The sequence below is a fragment of the Salvia splendens genome, chromosome 9 (assembly GCF_004379255.2).
Source record: "Salvia splendens isolate huo1 chromosome 9, SspV2, whole genome shotgun sequence".
Classification (NCBI taxonomy): Eukaryota; Viridiplantae; Streptophyta; class Magnoliopsida; order Lamiales; family Lamiaceae; genus Salvia; species Salvia splendens.
The window spans coordinates 19,983,247-19,998,337 of record NC_056040.1 but is presented as its reverse complement, the minus strand read 5'-3'; the positions used below and the strand labels follow the sequence as shown (position 1 = coordinate 19,998,337).

At 40.6% G+C, this 15,091-nt stretch overlaps 1 protein-coding gene and 1 long non-coding RNA gene across 4 annotated transcripts; one reads left to right on the top strand and one right to left on the bottom strand.

The window, feature by feature from the left end:
- Positions 1-9,964: 9,964 nt before the first annotated feature.
- Positions 9,965-11,463, top strand: LOC121748693 (cucumber peeling cupredoxin-like). The gene is made up of 2 exons (XM_042143183.1): positions 9,965-10,466; positions 10,756-11,463. Exons 1-2 carry the CDS (start codon positions 10,286-10,288, stop codon positions 11,283-11,285), a joined length of 711 nt encoding a protein of 236 aa, XP_041999117.1. The 5' UTR covers positions 9,965-10,285; the 3' UTR covers positions 11,286-11,463.
- A 136-nt stretch (positions 11,464-11,599) lies between these two features.
- LOC121748706 lies at positions 11,600-14,417 on the bottom strand. Of its 3 annotated transcripts, none has more exons than XR_006039507.1 (6): positions 14,294-14,417; positions 13,906-14,030; positions 13,589-13,721; positions 12,799-12,906; positions 12,342-12,481; positions 11,600-12,156 (listed from the first exon to the last, which is right to left on the bottom strand). It is a non-coding gene; the product is annotated as an uncharacterized LOC121748706 (long non-coding RNA). The 3 variants fall into 3 exon arrangements; XR_006039508.1 differs by lacking the exon at positions 14,294-14,417 and having other exon boundaries at positions 11,600-11,883; positions 11,983-12,156; positions 13,906-14,101; XR_006039506.1 differs by lacking the exon at positions 14,294-14,417 and having other exon boundaries at positions 13,906-14,101.
- Between the last annotated feature and the right edge of the window lie 674 nt (positions 14,418-15,091).

Here is a 15,091-nt window from a genome sequence, read left to right as displayed (position 1 = left end):
GAATTCGATGTCCGTTTGTTGTCTCCACAAACTTCTTTCGAGGAGCAGATATGTTAGTAAAATCGGATATATTAAACGACATAGTATCAGTAGCACCACAATCAAATATCCAATCACTGTCTTTTTCTTGTGTTTCAGATGCACCAATAAGAGCTAGGGCCTGAAATTGATTTTTACACATAACATTGGGGTCAAAATCTAATTTCTGAGTTTCTGGGGTTTTTTTTCATTTATGGCGGAATTGTGGGGCTGTTTTCGATAGAGAGTTTTCGAATGGGGTCTTTTCTGCAATTTTCCAGATTCCGTGGGTATTTTTTTAGAGAAAGGCAAGTATTGGGGCGGAATTGTAATGGGTTTATGTTTCGGGGGCTGTTTTGCAATAAGCCTAAAGATGGGGCACTTAATACCAAAATTGATACCTTCATCCTCCCAAGACTTCGACGACGGCGCATTCTCCCGAATACGAGCAGCTGACGCCCGCGCCGTCTCCTCTGATTTCCGATCGGCGCCGTCGGCGTGCTCTCCGACCTGCTCCGCGCCGGGGTTGCCCGCTGGTTTCCCAGTGTCGGTAGCGCGGTCAGCCACCGCGATTGCTGTCCGCCCATGGTTCCTGTTCGACGCTCTTGCTGCCCTCGATTTCTTCATGTCATCCCACCAATCGGGATACCCAATAAGGAGAAAGCACCCTTCCTTCGTGTGCTTCCGGCCGCCGTAGTGTGAGCACGTCAATTTATTTCTGTCCTCATCTTGGCATTTGGTCCAGGGGCGATTGGTGCCTGGTGGTGGCTGGCCGGAACGGCCGCGGTCAACAGCAGAGAGACTGGTGCCAATTCTGGGATGCTGCGAGTGACTGCCTCCTCCGGTGCCCAGAATTTGGTCATTGTTCGACTCCCATCGAACTATCCCGTAAGCCATTCGTACGGTTGGTAATGGATCTCGTCTCATAATTTCCTTTTTAACAGCTTCGTATTTATCATCTAGCGCCGTGATAAATTGGTAGAGCCTCTGTTTCTGAACTATCCTGCTATACTTTTCGATTGCCGATGCGGCCTCTCCCTCCATGGGATTGGTTTCCCGTCGATCAATCGAGATCCACAATCCTTGTAGTTTTTGCCATAATGCTTCTAATGACATTCCTTCTTGCTTGATGGCACCAGTTTGTCTGTGCAGGTCATAGACCTGGAAAGGGTCCGCTCCACTGCCATACGTGATGGCAAGGCCCTCCCATAGGTCATTCGCCGTTGCGTATTGCGACACTTCATTGACCAGATCGGCTTCAATATTATTGATAATCCAGTTGAAGACGGTGTAGTCTCGCTGTTGCCACTTGTGGTAGGATGGGTCCGATCGAGGGGGAGGTTCGGTTACTCCGTCAATATGGGACGTGAGTCCCTTCCCTCCGATCGTCCTCTCCATAAGGTTGGCCCAAAGGGGATAATTCTCCCCATCCAATTTCGACTTGACGATGATTTCGCCTAAAGACTCGGGCTGATGAGTCTTTTCTGTTGGATTTGATTTGCTTGACACATATTCAAGGCTTTGTCTTAAGAACTCCGCAAATTGAGCGGCGAGTTCAGGGGTGAAAACAGGCGTTCTTTGGCCTGATGTCTCAAGTTTTGGTGTTTCGGTGTCAGAATGGTTGGTTTCTGACATGGTTTTGGGGTTGTTTGCACGTACGAAAGGTCGGGAAAGGTTTTATGGACGATGATGAGATTGCTCTGAGTCATCACCCGCTCTTGATACCATATTGATAGAGAGATTGGGGTAATTCTTGTCTATTGTATTCATCGGTAATTCTCCTTGATATAGGAGTGATACAAACTATTTTAGGTAGACAATATTCTATTCTAGTGTGTATCAATTACCAATTAATTACAAATGTTTTCAAATATATTATTTTTCTTTGTGTGGTATATTCTTGATCTCCAAGCTGTGACATTAACTCTATATGGGATAATTCTTAATAAAACACTCAATTGTCTAACTACTCCAAATGATTAACGCCTTACTTAAAAATATAATATAAATGATTAAGGAGCTAAGAGGTCAGGCTTGTTGAAGTCTTTCTTCTTCTTTTATTTTATTGAGTCTTTATTTTTATTATTTTTTTAATAACAATGTGCCATTGTGAGAAAATTCAAATGTAAATAATTAAAAACTTATAGTACTGTATTTCTTTTAACATTTTTTTCCAAAATTAAAACTATTTCATAATTTTAACCATCAATATTAGCATAAAGTTTAAAATGGCACACATACGAGGAGTGAGGTGGAGTATTAATTAAGGTTCAGTTAGAAGTTTCAGGGCGTCACAAAAGCATCCACTTTTACTGAAATGGCATGAATCTTTTTAGAAAGTAAAATAAAGAAAAGAACAATACAAAATAAATAAATTAAAGTACTTCAATATTCAAAGATAAAAAAAAAGCGAGCAACAAACTGATTGGAGAAGAGCATCCACAACGCGTTTCTCCACCAGCTCGCGTTCCGTTCCGGAGGAACGAAACTGCGGAGAAACGCGTTGCAGCCACCGTTCCGTTGCCAGCCCGTTCCCAACCCGTCCCGCGACCCGCCGTTACGCGACGCGGCACGAGACGTCTCGCCACGCGCCTAGGCGACGTGGAGAGCTCCCAGGCCATGCGTGACGCCCACTCGCCGGCCCGCGAGTGGGTGTCGTCACGATAACGCAACAAATATTTTTTAAAAAAAAGATTCGAATTTAGAAAATAAAAAAAAAATTGTAAACGGTAATATTACCGTTTATAGCCGTTTTGCAATTTTTTTTATTTCTTTACTCTATAAATACTCCTAATTCATACTCATTTCACTCACAAACACACATCTATTCCTCTCAAATCCTCTATATTTCCACCCCAATTTTCATCTCAAATCAACTATGTTTTTCTTCTCTCCAATTTAATCAAACTAATGGATCCTTTTGAACAAATGCGTCAAATAATGGAACAATCACTTGAAGAAGATCGACGACGGGAGGCGGAGGAAGCCGCGCCCCAATGACCCTCCCGTACGTACATCCATCGTAACCGGGAGGAAGCCGCCGCAAGGTTAGTACGCGACTACTTCTGCGATAACCCGGTTTGGGGAGATACGTACTTCCGTCGCCGTTTCCGCATGGGGAAACCGCTATTTCTCCACATTGCGAATACTTTGGCAGCCCGGGAAGAGTTCTTCCAGGAAGGGTTCAACGCGGTCGGCCGTCCCAGCCACACGACGCTGCAAAATGTACTGCAGCAATCCGTCAGCTAGCGACTGGATAAACGACCGACATGTTCGACGAATACCTCCACATCGGAGACAACACTGGCGAATGTGCTTGCTCAAATTCTGCAAAGGCGTCCGGGCAGCCTTCACCGATGAATTTCTCCGGAGGCCAAGCATAACCGATTATCAGTTCCTGCTCGACCTTCACGAAACAATGCACGGATTCCCCGGGATGCTCGGCAGCGTCGATTGCATGCACTGGCAATGGAAGAATTGCCCGGTGGCGTGGAAGGGGTCCTACACGAGCGGCCACAAAGACACCCACCCAACCGTTATACTCGAGGTCGTTGCTGACTACCGGCTTTGGATATGGCACGCGTACTTCGGGGTCCCCGGGTCGAACAACGACGTAAACGTGCTCCACCAATCCGACCTCTTTACCGAAGTTTTGGATGGTAAAGCGTCGGCCATCAACTTCGTCGCCAACAACCGGCTTTATAAAATGGGGTACTATCTCGCCGACGGCATCTACCCGAAGTGGCCTACCTTCGTGAAGACGTGCGGCAGGCCTGCGAACCCAAAGCAGCCGCTTTTTGCGCAGAAGCAGGAGGCTGCTCGGAAGGATGTGGAGAGGGCGTTCGGGGTTCTCCAAGCGCGCTTCAACATTATCAAAGCCTCGGCTCGTACGTGGTTCATGGAGAACATGGCCGACATCATGTATACGTGCATAATCTTGCACAACATGATTGTCCAAGACGAAGGACCCGATGCGGGAAATTGGTTCGACCCCGAATCCCCCGGAAGCTCAACCGCAAGTAGTCCGCCTCGAAGTGGAGCGCATCCGTCTATACAAGAACGACTATCTATTCGTGCAAGGACACGCGACTCTAGCGCCCACACCCAACTCCAAAAGGATCTAATTGAGCACATTTGGACAAACTTTGGCGGATGAAATTATTAAATTGTGTACTTTTATTTTTTAGGAAATTATTACATTAAGTTTTTTTTACAAATTTTATGTTGTAAGTTTATTTTATTTAATGAAGTGTGTTTTTTCTAATTGAATTTGGTTGGAAATAAAATTAAAAAATAAAATTGAATGAATAGTAATTTAAGGAACGGTTAAGAAACGGAGGGTTGTAGGTTCCGTTCCTTAGTTAAGAAATGGAGTTAAAAAGTACAATAGGGCCCGTAAATAGTAGTTTAAGGAACGGTATAGCAACAGCGTTGTGGATAATGAGACTTATTGCGCCATTTGTTGACACGATTATGATGTATTGTTACCAACACTTTTCATTCTTTTATTTTTCTCTTTTTTCATTTAAAGCTAGATTTAAAAAATTACATCATTAATAATTTAAAATTTTAATAGAACAAACAGCTATAAAGTCACTCCTTTTACGTTGGATAACTGTGTATGATGACGACGATGCTGTATTAAAGATCTATTCACGAGTCATGAGGCTTCTGTTTTGAGTTTGACTAGGCTTCTTTTTTCAATATATTTAGACCTCTTATATTAATCAATTAATAATGTGGAAATTTCATTTTTAAATATAAGTAGGCTGAGTGTCGCTTTGTATAGGTAACGAGATATCAATAAAATAATGAATATATATTGTTAACCCTTAAAAAAGTTTTTTTTCTCTTCGGTACACTACCGACTAAATATACTAGTAGCAATTATTTTAGTTGTTACACTATACTTTTTTAAGAACGCATCTTGTCTATTTGTTTTATTTTATTGTGTTCGTTCATTATTTTTATATATATAATTTGAATAATGTATTTTATTTTTTTATCGTTTCTATTTTAAATTATTTCTATACTTCATCGTGTGATAACATTTGAAAAGGTTAATAATCCTCCCAATAGTACTTAATGCACGAAATATGCATGGTTGCCTATTATGCAAGTCAATCAGAAAGTGATGGGATGTCAATTATGAGTTAGCAAATCTTTTTTTTTTCAAACTATGAGTTGATTAATAATCATACTATATCTAATTAATTAGGTATGATTAGATATGCAACTACTCTATATAATCTGTTTTCTAGCACATCCAATTTGGCCATTATTGGATACAAATAATACAATGCAGTTGGTCCCCAAAGTATACATCAGATTTGTGACAAGAAACTCAGCATCAAATGGAATTAAATAAAAGTTATTTGTTGAAAATTTTTAGAGCCCATTGAATTGGTGAAAAGCAACACAAACCTACATAAGTAATTTGAATCACAAAGATCTCGATAAATTAATATTAGTATACATGCTTGATATATAATTGACAAAAAGTAAAGAGAAAGGATCTTTATGTGTAGGACTACTGCCCCAACAAATGAAACTTACAATTTAAGCTTGCATAAAATCAAACTCTACATAAATACTATAGTAATTAATGAAATGATGATAACTTCTTTGTCAATCCTATAATTGGTAAGATTCGAGACCCACCAGCCGGGCCCAAATACGGCCCATACATCAAGTCGCTCTGCCCTATCATCCGAGAAATTTTATCTAAATTATTACTTCATCCATCGCTCTCTCAAAAGTATAAACATTTTTTTGACACAGATTTTAATAAATAATTATTAATAATTTAGTAATAATTAGAAATAGAAAAAATGAAGAACGAAAAAATGAAAAAAGTAATAATTTAGGCCGTATTTGGGCCCAAATACTGCCCAAATAATTAGTAATAATTAGAAATATAAAGAAAAAGTAATTTAAGTATTGTTAACGGAGAATGAGTCTCATCTTATTAAAGTATTCTCGATTTAAGTTAATAATAAGCTCAATTCTGAATTTTCGTTGTAGATTTTGGTATATTTAATTTTATTTATTTCCTTCATATTCGTTCACTTTTATATACACCATTATTAAGGAATGGAATCCCAACTTTTTGTAGAATTCATGGACGTCTTGTCATTATATTACTCGTAAGAGTGGCTCTAATTCAGAATTAAAATACTCATACATATACTTCGAAAAAAAATTAAAAAGAAATAACGATAGAAAATCATCGAGCAGAATCAAGCCCAAAAAAGAAAGTGGAGCAGCAAAATCCAATCAATCACCGCCCAACGTAGTTGTAGAGTATCCACAATGGCGTCCGTCCCAGCGGACGTCCGGCCAAGAAAGTGGAGCAGCAAAATCCAATCAATCGCCGCCCAACGTAGTTGTAGAGCATCCTCACAGAGGACGTCCGGCCGGCGTGCCGGAGTTCTGCGCGGGACGTCCGCCATTGTGCAGCAGTGACGTGGATACGGACGTCCGCTGCGGACACCGGAGTTCCGCGACATTCCCGGGACGTCAGTCGCGACGTCCTTGCGGACGTCCGCCATTGCATTGACTCCACAGACGTCCACGAGGACGTCCCGATTATTTTATTTTTTTTCAAAAATTCTATAAATACGGCTCATTGAACTTCATTTCATTCGCACCACTTGTATTAACGCGTATCTCTCTCTAAATACTTTTCTTTCGAAGATAAATGGAGCACCACGATAGTGATTCCCCCGCCACGAGTGAGTCACAGGGACCGATCTTTCCCTTTGGCGGAAGTACCCCAATGTCCGCCACGATGTCCGGAATGGCGGGGATGATGCCCCAACCCCAATCGACGGCGGGGATGATGTCCGGGTACTACAACATGTACCCGCCTTAGTATGAGATGATGCCCCAAATGCCAGGGGTGAGTGCCGAAATGACCCTAATGTCGGGGATGATGCCTGGAATGCCGAGGATGATGCCGCCCCATATGACCGGGATGATAATGCCGAGGATGATGCATGGCTCTCCTGTCGCAGCGGGGGGGGAGTAGGCAGGGGGTCCCCCACCGGTGGACAATGTCTATCGCCCCTATATGGATTTACTGTCGACGGACAACCCTCGAGTACTCCTCTCGAGACTCAGTTCACTGGCATCGAGATGTTCTCATTTGGGGAGTTGTGGCTATCTCGGATCCGGGATTCTCCCACAGACGCACCAACGGCGACATGGAGGAGGGGGAGGACAAGGAGAAGGAGGGGCAGGGACGGAGCACTACCTCGCCTGCGGCGGGGTACAATGGTGAGGCGGTGGCCGCTGAGGTGGGGGAGGGATCCAGCGGGAAAAGGAGGATCGTCTGGAGCACACAGGAGTGCATCGCGCTTGCGAAGGCGTGGATCAGTAGAGTGGAGGATCCATATATCGGAGCTAACCAGCATATCGACAGGATGTGGTGGCGCATTAGCCAAAGCTACCTCCAATTCAAAACGCCAGGGAGGAAGCCTCACAATGGAGAGCAATGCCGGAAACAGTGGGAGCGGCTGAAGAGGCAGCTCAGCCGATTCGCCGGCATTTACACAAACAACCTCCGCTCGGCAACTAGCGGCATGTCTGCTGAGGATGTGAAGCTTCTGTCTCACCATTAGTTCAAAGACGCTGCGACGGGCTTCGGGGAATTCAAATATTGGGAAGTGTATCTTGTGGTGCAAACTTCGGCCAAGTTTACTGCGGGTGTTGAATCTGGCTATCTGAAGCGGACGAAGATCAATGCCTCCGAGTAGTACAGTAGCAGTGCTGGTTCCCACGAACTCCCCCCGCCGAGGCAGAGTTCCCGACACCTTCATTGTCGGCCCGCCGCCGTCGCCCGGTGGGGCAAAAGTCTGCGGCGCGGATGGCGAGTGGAAGCGCCAGCGGGTCCGCCGAGGCCCAATCGGCAGCTCCTACCCAAAACGATCCCGAGCTCCCCTCACTCGCCCGCGTCGCTCAACATGAAACCCTGTTACGTACGTACCCATCGTTGGGATTGCAGTAGGGAATGAAGTTCTTGGAGGTGATGGTGAGTTTTCTCAAGCTTTATTGGGTGGTGTGAAGAATATATACAATGCCACGAAGACGGTCGGAATAGATAGAGTAGTTCAGATTTCCACAGCTCATTTCGCAGGCTGTCTTTCAGGATTCGTTCCCTCCTTCTTTTTGTACTTTCACAGAGGCTGTCGCTCCGTTGATGAAGCCTCTCTTGGAGTTCTTTTCGCACATTGGATCCCCGTTTTGTCTTAAATGCGTATCCCTTTCTGGCTTATACTTACAACAAGGGGAAGATAGATATAAAGTATGCTCTTTTTCAGGCAAACAAAGGAATACTAGTTGATAATAAAACCGATTTACATGGAAGTATGATCTTATGCTGCTCTAGAGGATGCTGGATTCAAGAAAATGGAAGTTATGGGGATGAAAGTGAAGCTGGTGCTACGCCAAGCAATGCGAGGACGTAAAAGGAAGGCTAGCCAAGAGGAAAGGGACTCCACTTAGGCCGAACATATTTGCCTTATTCAATGAGAGACTCAAAACCAAATGCCCTCTCTGAGAAATATTACGGACTCTTTAAAGCCGATGGGAGTATATCTCCGGCTCCCTGGACTGAAATCTTCGTCTGCTTCATCTTCCTTCTTCTCCTTTAAGGTATTGAATTCCTTTTTTCAATAATTATTGTTGGAGGAATATGTTTGATTAATATAATCTAATCATGTTCACACTTTTTGTCAATCCAAAAGATTATATAGATATCATATCACACACGGCTAGCCTGTATAAGAATTGGATTATAGTATCATCTAATCTACGAACTATATTTCTTTTATCTATGCATAGAATCGATTAAAATAAAGAATCGAGTATCAAACAGAAAGATTCAAGATATTTCATATATACAATATATTAATATCAAAAACCTTCTAGAGATTGTTAATTGTGCATACCTATTTTTAATTCAACAAAAAAAAACTTAAATCTGATTTTATTTCACATAGTACATTTCAAAATTTTGATTTTGAGGGATTGTTTTATTAATTCACGTCTAACAATTTGGGGTAGGGTCTAGTTGTCCTACTTAGTTCATAATTATATTGAAATTATGTGAATTTTCGTCAACTTCAACGTCAATAATGTTGGCTGATCAAAATACAGTAGCAACTAGCAATTGTGTGATTCATCATGAAAACGAATTAGTCTCATTTTTAAATTAAAATTAATTTATGGGATCTATATTAAACTAGAGCATTAGGGGGGAAAAGTCATAGTTCAATTTAATTGTTGTCTGCTTCAAAACCAATTATAGTAAATAATACACACGTGGCTTATCCGATTTTAGTAGAAAATAAAATAAATTATCTAGCGTCTAAAATTCTAAAACCAACGGCAATAATTGATTAGTAAGTATTTTATTTAATTCCTATTTTTCCTCCACAAGTGTATTTATTCGCCACTTCATTTTATCTACGACTCGTTTCGTAATCATATTCTCTCCCTTTTTTCTGAAATATCTTTAAATCCTTCCAAAACCTACAATGGATCCAAACATCCCTTACGATAGTAGGTAGTATAATAAATTATACAATAGTACTTATAACTAAAAAAGTTATGTTATATATGAGCTGAACCTACTACCTTCACCTTTGATTCAGAAAGTAATTTTTATTCATATATACCACCACAACCTAATATAATTTCTATTTCTATTTCTATTTCTATTTCTATTTCTATTTCTATTTCTATTTTCGTGTATGTGGATAGGCTAATAATATCGCATCCACATACATACTAGTAGTAATTAATAGTATAATAAATCAAAGAGTAGTACGTATAAACAATGAAATTTGTAAGAAATATAGATTATATGCAAAAGGACCGACATAGGTTGTTGAATCCTAGACCAATCCCACTATCACATGATTTGAATGGTCTTCAAAGTTTAGGTTGAAACTTCAACCATTACCACACTTCTCTCTCTCACACAATCAATCAATCAAATTCATTCATACTTGAGTTGTGCTAATGCTATCAACTAAACACACATGTAATTACATGTGGAGTAATTTAGTTAGTCGGCAACTCCACCATTTCCATTAATCCCTCTTCTCCTAATTAGACTTTTCAAAAGAGCTATGCTATCCTTCCTAGTCTCTCTATAAATAGATCCTCCTCTATTTTCAAATTAAGATAAGCACCCATTAATTAATCATAATCACTATAACCAATTTACCATTTACAGGGGAGGGGCAACCAGAGAACATATATGCACCACCGTGCCTTTCTTTTGGCCGTGCTTGTGGCGGCGGCGGCATCTGACCTCGTCGGAAAAGCCTCTGCGGCCACCTATGTTGTCGGAGACAATCAAGGATGGAGAGTTCCTACCAACCCCAATGATTACTCCACCTGGGCTAGTCGCTATGTTTTTAGAGCTGGAGATGTTCTTGGTAATCTCTCTCTCTCTCTCTCTCTCTTGAAATGGCTACTTTTCATTTTCAAACTAAATTAGCAAATTACTACTTGAGTGAGTAAGTGTATGATTTGCATGTGTCAAATAGAAAACACTTTTTTAAAATTAAATGATGAAATTATCGTACGGCCGAATTTGGTTAAGAATAACTTGATAAATGTAGAGCAATAATTGATGCTTGCCTTTTCTTTTCCCTTGCAAATTATAGTTTAATAATCTCAACTTATCTTGAAGAATTTGATTTGATAATAAGAAAATATTTGCAGTGTTCAATTTCACAACGGGGCAACACGATGTAGCTGAAGTGAGAAAGGAAGCATTCGATGGTTGTAGCAGCACCAACCCCATTGTGTTGACCACGGTTGGGCCTTGGAACGTAACTCTCAATTCCACAAGAGAGCACTACTACATCTGTACATTTGGCTCCCACTGCTCCTTGGGCCAAAAGTTGGCTATCAACGTCTCCGCTGCCTCGTCTGCCCCAACTCCGTCACCGGCTCCTTCTCCCCCTATCATCCCCAACCCGACCCCAGCCCCTGGAGTCACCCCTACACCATCTCCAAATTCATCACCAGCCCCAGCGCCAGGATCACCAGCGCCAACGCCAACACCAGGATCACCATCCCCGTCTATGACACCCGGAAGCTCATTACCAGGGACTCCAGGAGGGGCTCCAGGTACACCGGGGGGGCTCAGCCCGCCTTCGCCTCCAGCTCCAGACTCCTCCGCACCACTTCCAACTATCAGTGCTTCGCTGATGGTGTTCGCATCGGTTGCCTTTGGGCTCATCGCTTAGAATGGTGTCGCTTATGTATACCTGTTAGGTTTTGGTGTTGTTTATGATTTATGATACTAGTTCACGTGGACAGGACCCATTGTTTTTATTTTATATCTCTAGGCTCTAGCATTGAGAGTCGTACGTTTGTGTATGTTACCTTCGTGTAGTTAATAAATTTCATTGGTTTTTCTGTGTATATTTCAGATTTTAAGCACCAGTTGTTGTCTGTGTAATCACTACACACACCGCTGCTAAATTTGAAGAATGGTACTAGTCCTTTAGAACAAAGATTACTTCACAAATGCCAGTAGTTAGTACTACTATTAAAGTTGGGGAAAAAGAAGACTAAATTTCATATAAAAAATATGTATATACAATATAACGATATGACTAATCTAATAGTAACATTGAGCACATAAAGGATGAGCAATATTATTTTCCCTCTCAGGCAGACATGAATAAGATACATACTAGTAGTATTTATAAACAGGGCAAACCACCAGAAACCGGTTAACAAAATAGCGTGCGTATTTGGAGCTCAGAAATGCCCAAGTTTAACGAAAGCAACCAGTCCAGCAGCACTAGCTTGCACAAGATTTAACATCATCCGACTCCACTTTCAGCAGTAAAGCCCAGTAATAAAAGGAATATCATTTATGAGAGCAACCATCACTCAGACTTCAAGATAAAACAAGAGCCAAGAGGATAAACTTACCAGATTCAGATGGTTTGACAAAGCCCCATGCAATAACTTTTTCAGCTTTTCACACTGCTCGCTTCTGTGGCCCATTTGTATGGAATCCTCCAGCATGCCCCATAGGAGTTCCACATAAGTGTATGGAAACCAAATAGCAAAAGGTTTTTTACGTCGGATAATATCAGCTGGTCGCTGTAGATGATTGAAAAATCTATTCAGTTCTTGGCAACAAGTAAGGCTATTAAATCAATGTAGGGCAATCTTAGCCTCAGACAGAGACCATTGTAAAAAGACTACCATAAAACTATGCATATATGTCATGCCTTTCCAAACATTAGTAGACACCATGATGAATCGGCAAGCATGGATAAACTTACAATAGACGCCAAGTTTTCCATGTACTCAATCAGCAAATTGGGAGCCTCTGTATGCCTTCCGTGATCAACATACAGGCGAAATAGGGATGCTGGATTTGATTCATTTCCAGCCATGCCAAAACTACTTCACTGCGATCACCCTGCCCAATCAATGACAAATTAGGAAATAAATATGCATAATGCATGTAATTCTAATGAGCAAAGACAATAAAATATTGAGATAGATTCACTATATGAAAATAAATCAGATACAAGACATTTATTCCACCAAAACCCACATATGCCACCAGAAAGATTGGACTAAGAGTCGAGATATTTCCAATTATTCCAACATTTCAAAGTCAACTCTGAGAAAGTTGAGTTTGAACTTTGAAGACCATAATTTCTAATATGCTTGTTATTTGAGTGTAGGTCTCAACAATTTATTCAAAATGCCGGAAGTTCATACAATATTTACCTTAAAATGTCGGACTAACCATAGTGGCAAGTCAATTTGGGAATCAGCTGAAAGTAGAGTTCCAGCAACAATTAATGGCAATCTGGGATTAGTTGCCTTGTACTTATCCTGCAATAAATGACCCAAGTAAGCTGTGCAATATCTAGTACTTTAAACCATCAGAGATAATATTGATAGAAGCAAGCTACTTTATAATTCAAGATTGAACTCCCACCTCATTCTTACCACCTACTTTAAGATAGAGCAACAAATTTGAAGGGCAATTAAGTGAAATAAGGATTGCAAGCAAGGAACAAGCAAAAAGTTTTAGTTAAACATTTCCATTACTAAAGTGAAAAAAGTTTTAACCACTTCCACTATTGCATCAGGAAACAACTTTCAGACCAAAGTATTTCATATACTAACATATAAAGGCTCCAAAACTATCCAGAGTTTTTTTTATAAATGAACAAAGTTAAGTATAACACAGTCTTGGATGAAGGGGTGAGAGCAACAGTCTTTTTAGAATATGTTCATAATAAAGATCAAAGCATAGTCCCATAAACAAAGCATATAAAATGCTCGAGTTTTGCTGAAATCACTGAAAGCCCACAAATATACTGAAAATATGATAACACCCCAACCCCAACAAGTCGAAGCACCACACAGTACAAAAACATGGCAGATCGTGTAGCAATGTTGAGAAGTATAACGAGCAAAAAATGCATCAGTTAGGAGTAAAACCATCTAATATGATATGACAATATACTAATATATAGCACAGGACAAAAATGGAATAAGAAATACGGACAGGATAGTGTTCGAGTATTCCCCAGTGGCTATTTCCGGCAGATTTTTGTGATGCGGCAGCTGTATCAAGCGAGTCATATACAAAATCATCTTCTGATGAGGTCAACAGTAGACCATATGGTTTACAATCTTTCCTGAGAAACACAAGAGTTTTCTAGTTGAATAGACTCATTTGTGAAATATATAGTTTGCGAAACATCAAAAGGTTATCCACATTCACAAAGGAATATAGCTGATTATTCAAGAATCATCTAAACTACTGATCAAATTAGAGAATAAGATTTCGATCATATATATAGCAACAATACATTCACTTACCCGTGGAATGAGGCACATAATCAACACATTGCAAACCATCCAAGGGGCTAACAGTTTCTGGGGCAGTTATTAGAAGGCAGTGTACAACCTTTTAAGACCAGAACCCTTCCAGAATTTGAGGATCACTGTAAACACCATGTCATATGAGCTTGATTCAACCAAAAGATCAATAAGGTCGGTTGATGGTTTATCAGTTCCTGAATGAATATTATCACAATAGAGAACACAGAAATAAGAATAATCCTGAGCAGATGTAGGCTGAAAGTAGTCTAAATATAGCATATGCGGCCACTAGGCTGCTAAGTGTTTAGCTGTAAAATTGCTTTAAAATAACCGAATTCAAGTCAATGGTAAAAGTAAAAGTGAAGTAGCCTTTGCATTGTAATACCAGTAAAGCTCCACTTGATGTTTGCCAAAGAAAGCAAATATTCTGCTGATGCTAAGACAAATTCCTTTTCGAGTTTCTCAATATCTAAATAAGACGAAAGCTTTTGAGGCAGAGAATCACCAGCAGGAGCTGAAACAGAAAGAGAAAAGGGATCAGAATAACAAGTCACAACAATTAAAGATTTTTAGGATGTGTGGGGTCTGGATGGATTCAGATCCACCACAATGGCTCAAAAGGGGGGGGGGGGTAAAAGGTCCAATGGAAATGATGATTTTGACGCCGATTTCGCCGACGCCGGTTCCAATGGTTCGGCGTCAGAACCGGCATCGCGATTTTGACGCCGGCATTGGAGATGCTCTAAATGAAAACTATTAATGAAATAGTATGAAAAATAAAGATCACAAGAGACTGAGAGGAGAGAAAGACAAGATAGAAAAAAACATTATTCTGTCTTTCAGACATTAAGTTCAACAAAAAATAATATTGTTGGAGTATTTAGAAACCCATAATTGATCAAGTAATAAGAGTACCACAAGCCAATCATAATAAAATATTCTACTCAGAGAAAAAAACTCTACCAAAGATATTAAACAAAACTAGACTTGCAAGTGCCCTTCTTTGTCCCACCCTACAATGTACCATATTCACAATTAATCAAAAAAAATGGGCCAAGTATTTTCCTCGTAGATTGAATTCTAACATCACTAGGTTGTCTAAGTTTAAAATTAAAAGATGTTCATCCGGATCTCCAAACATGTGAAGCCATCTATCTCTTTTTTACAGGTTGGAGCAGCATCA

Excerpts from the sequence above, each read along its gene's own strand:
- LOC121748693 (XM_042143183.1), top strand. The coding sequence starts at position 10,286 with ATGCACCACCGTGCCTTTCTTTTGGCCGTGCTTGTGGCGGCGGCGGCA. Across the intron at positions 10,467-10,755 it reads TAGAGCTGGAGATGTTCTTG|TGTTCAATTTCACAACGGGG; the intron begins GTAATCTCTCTC and ends AAATATTTGCAG.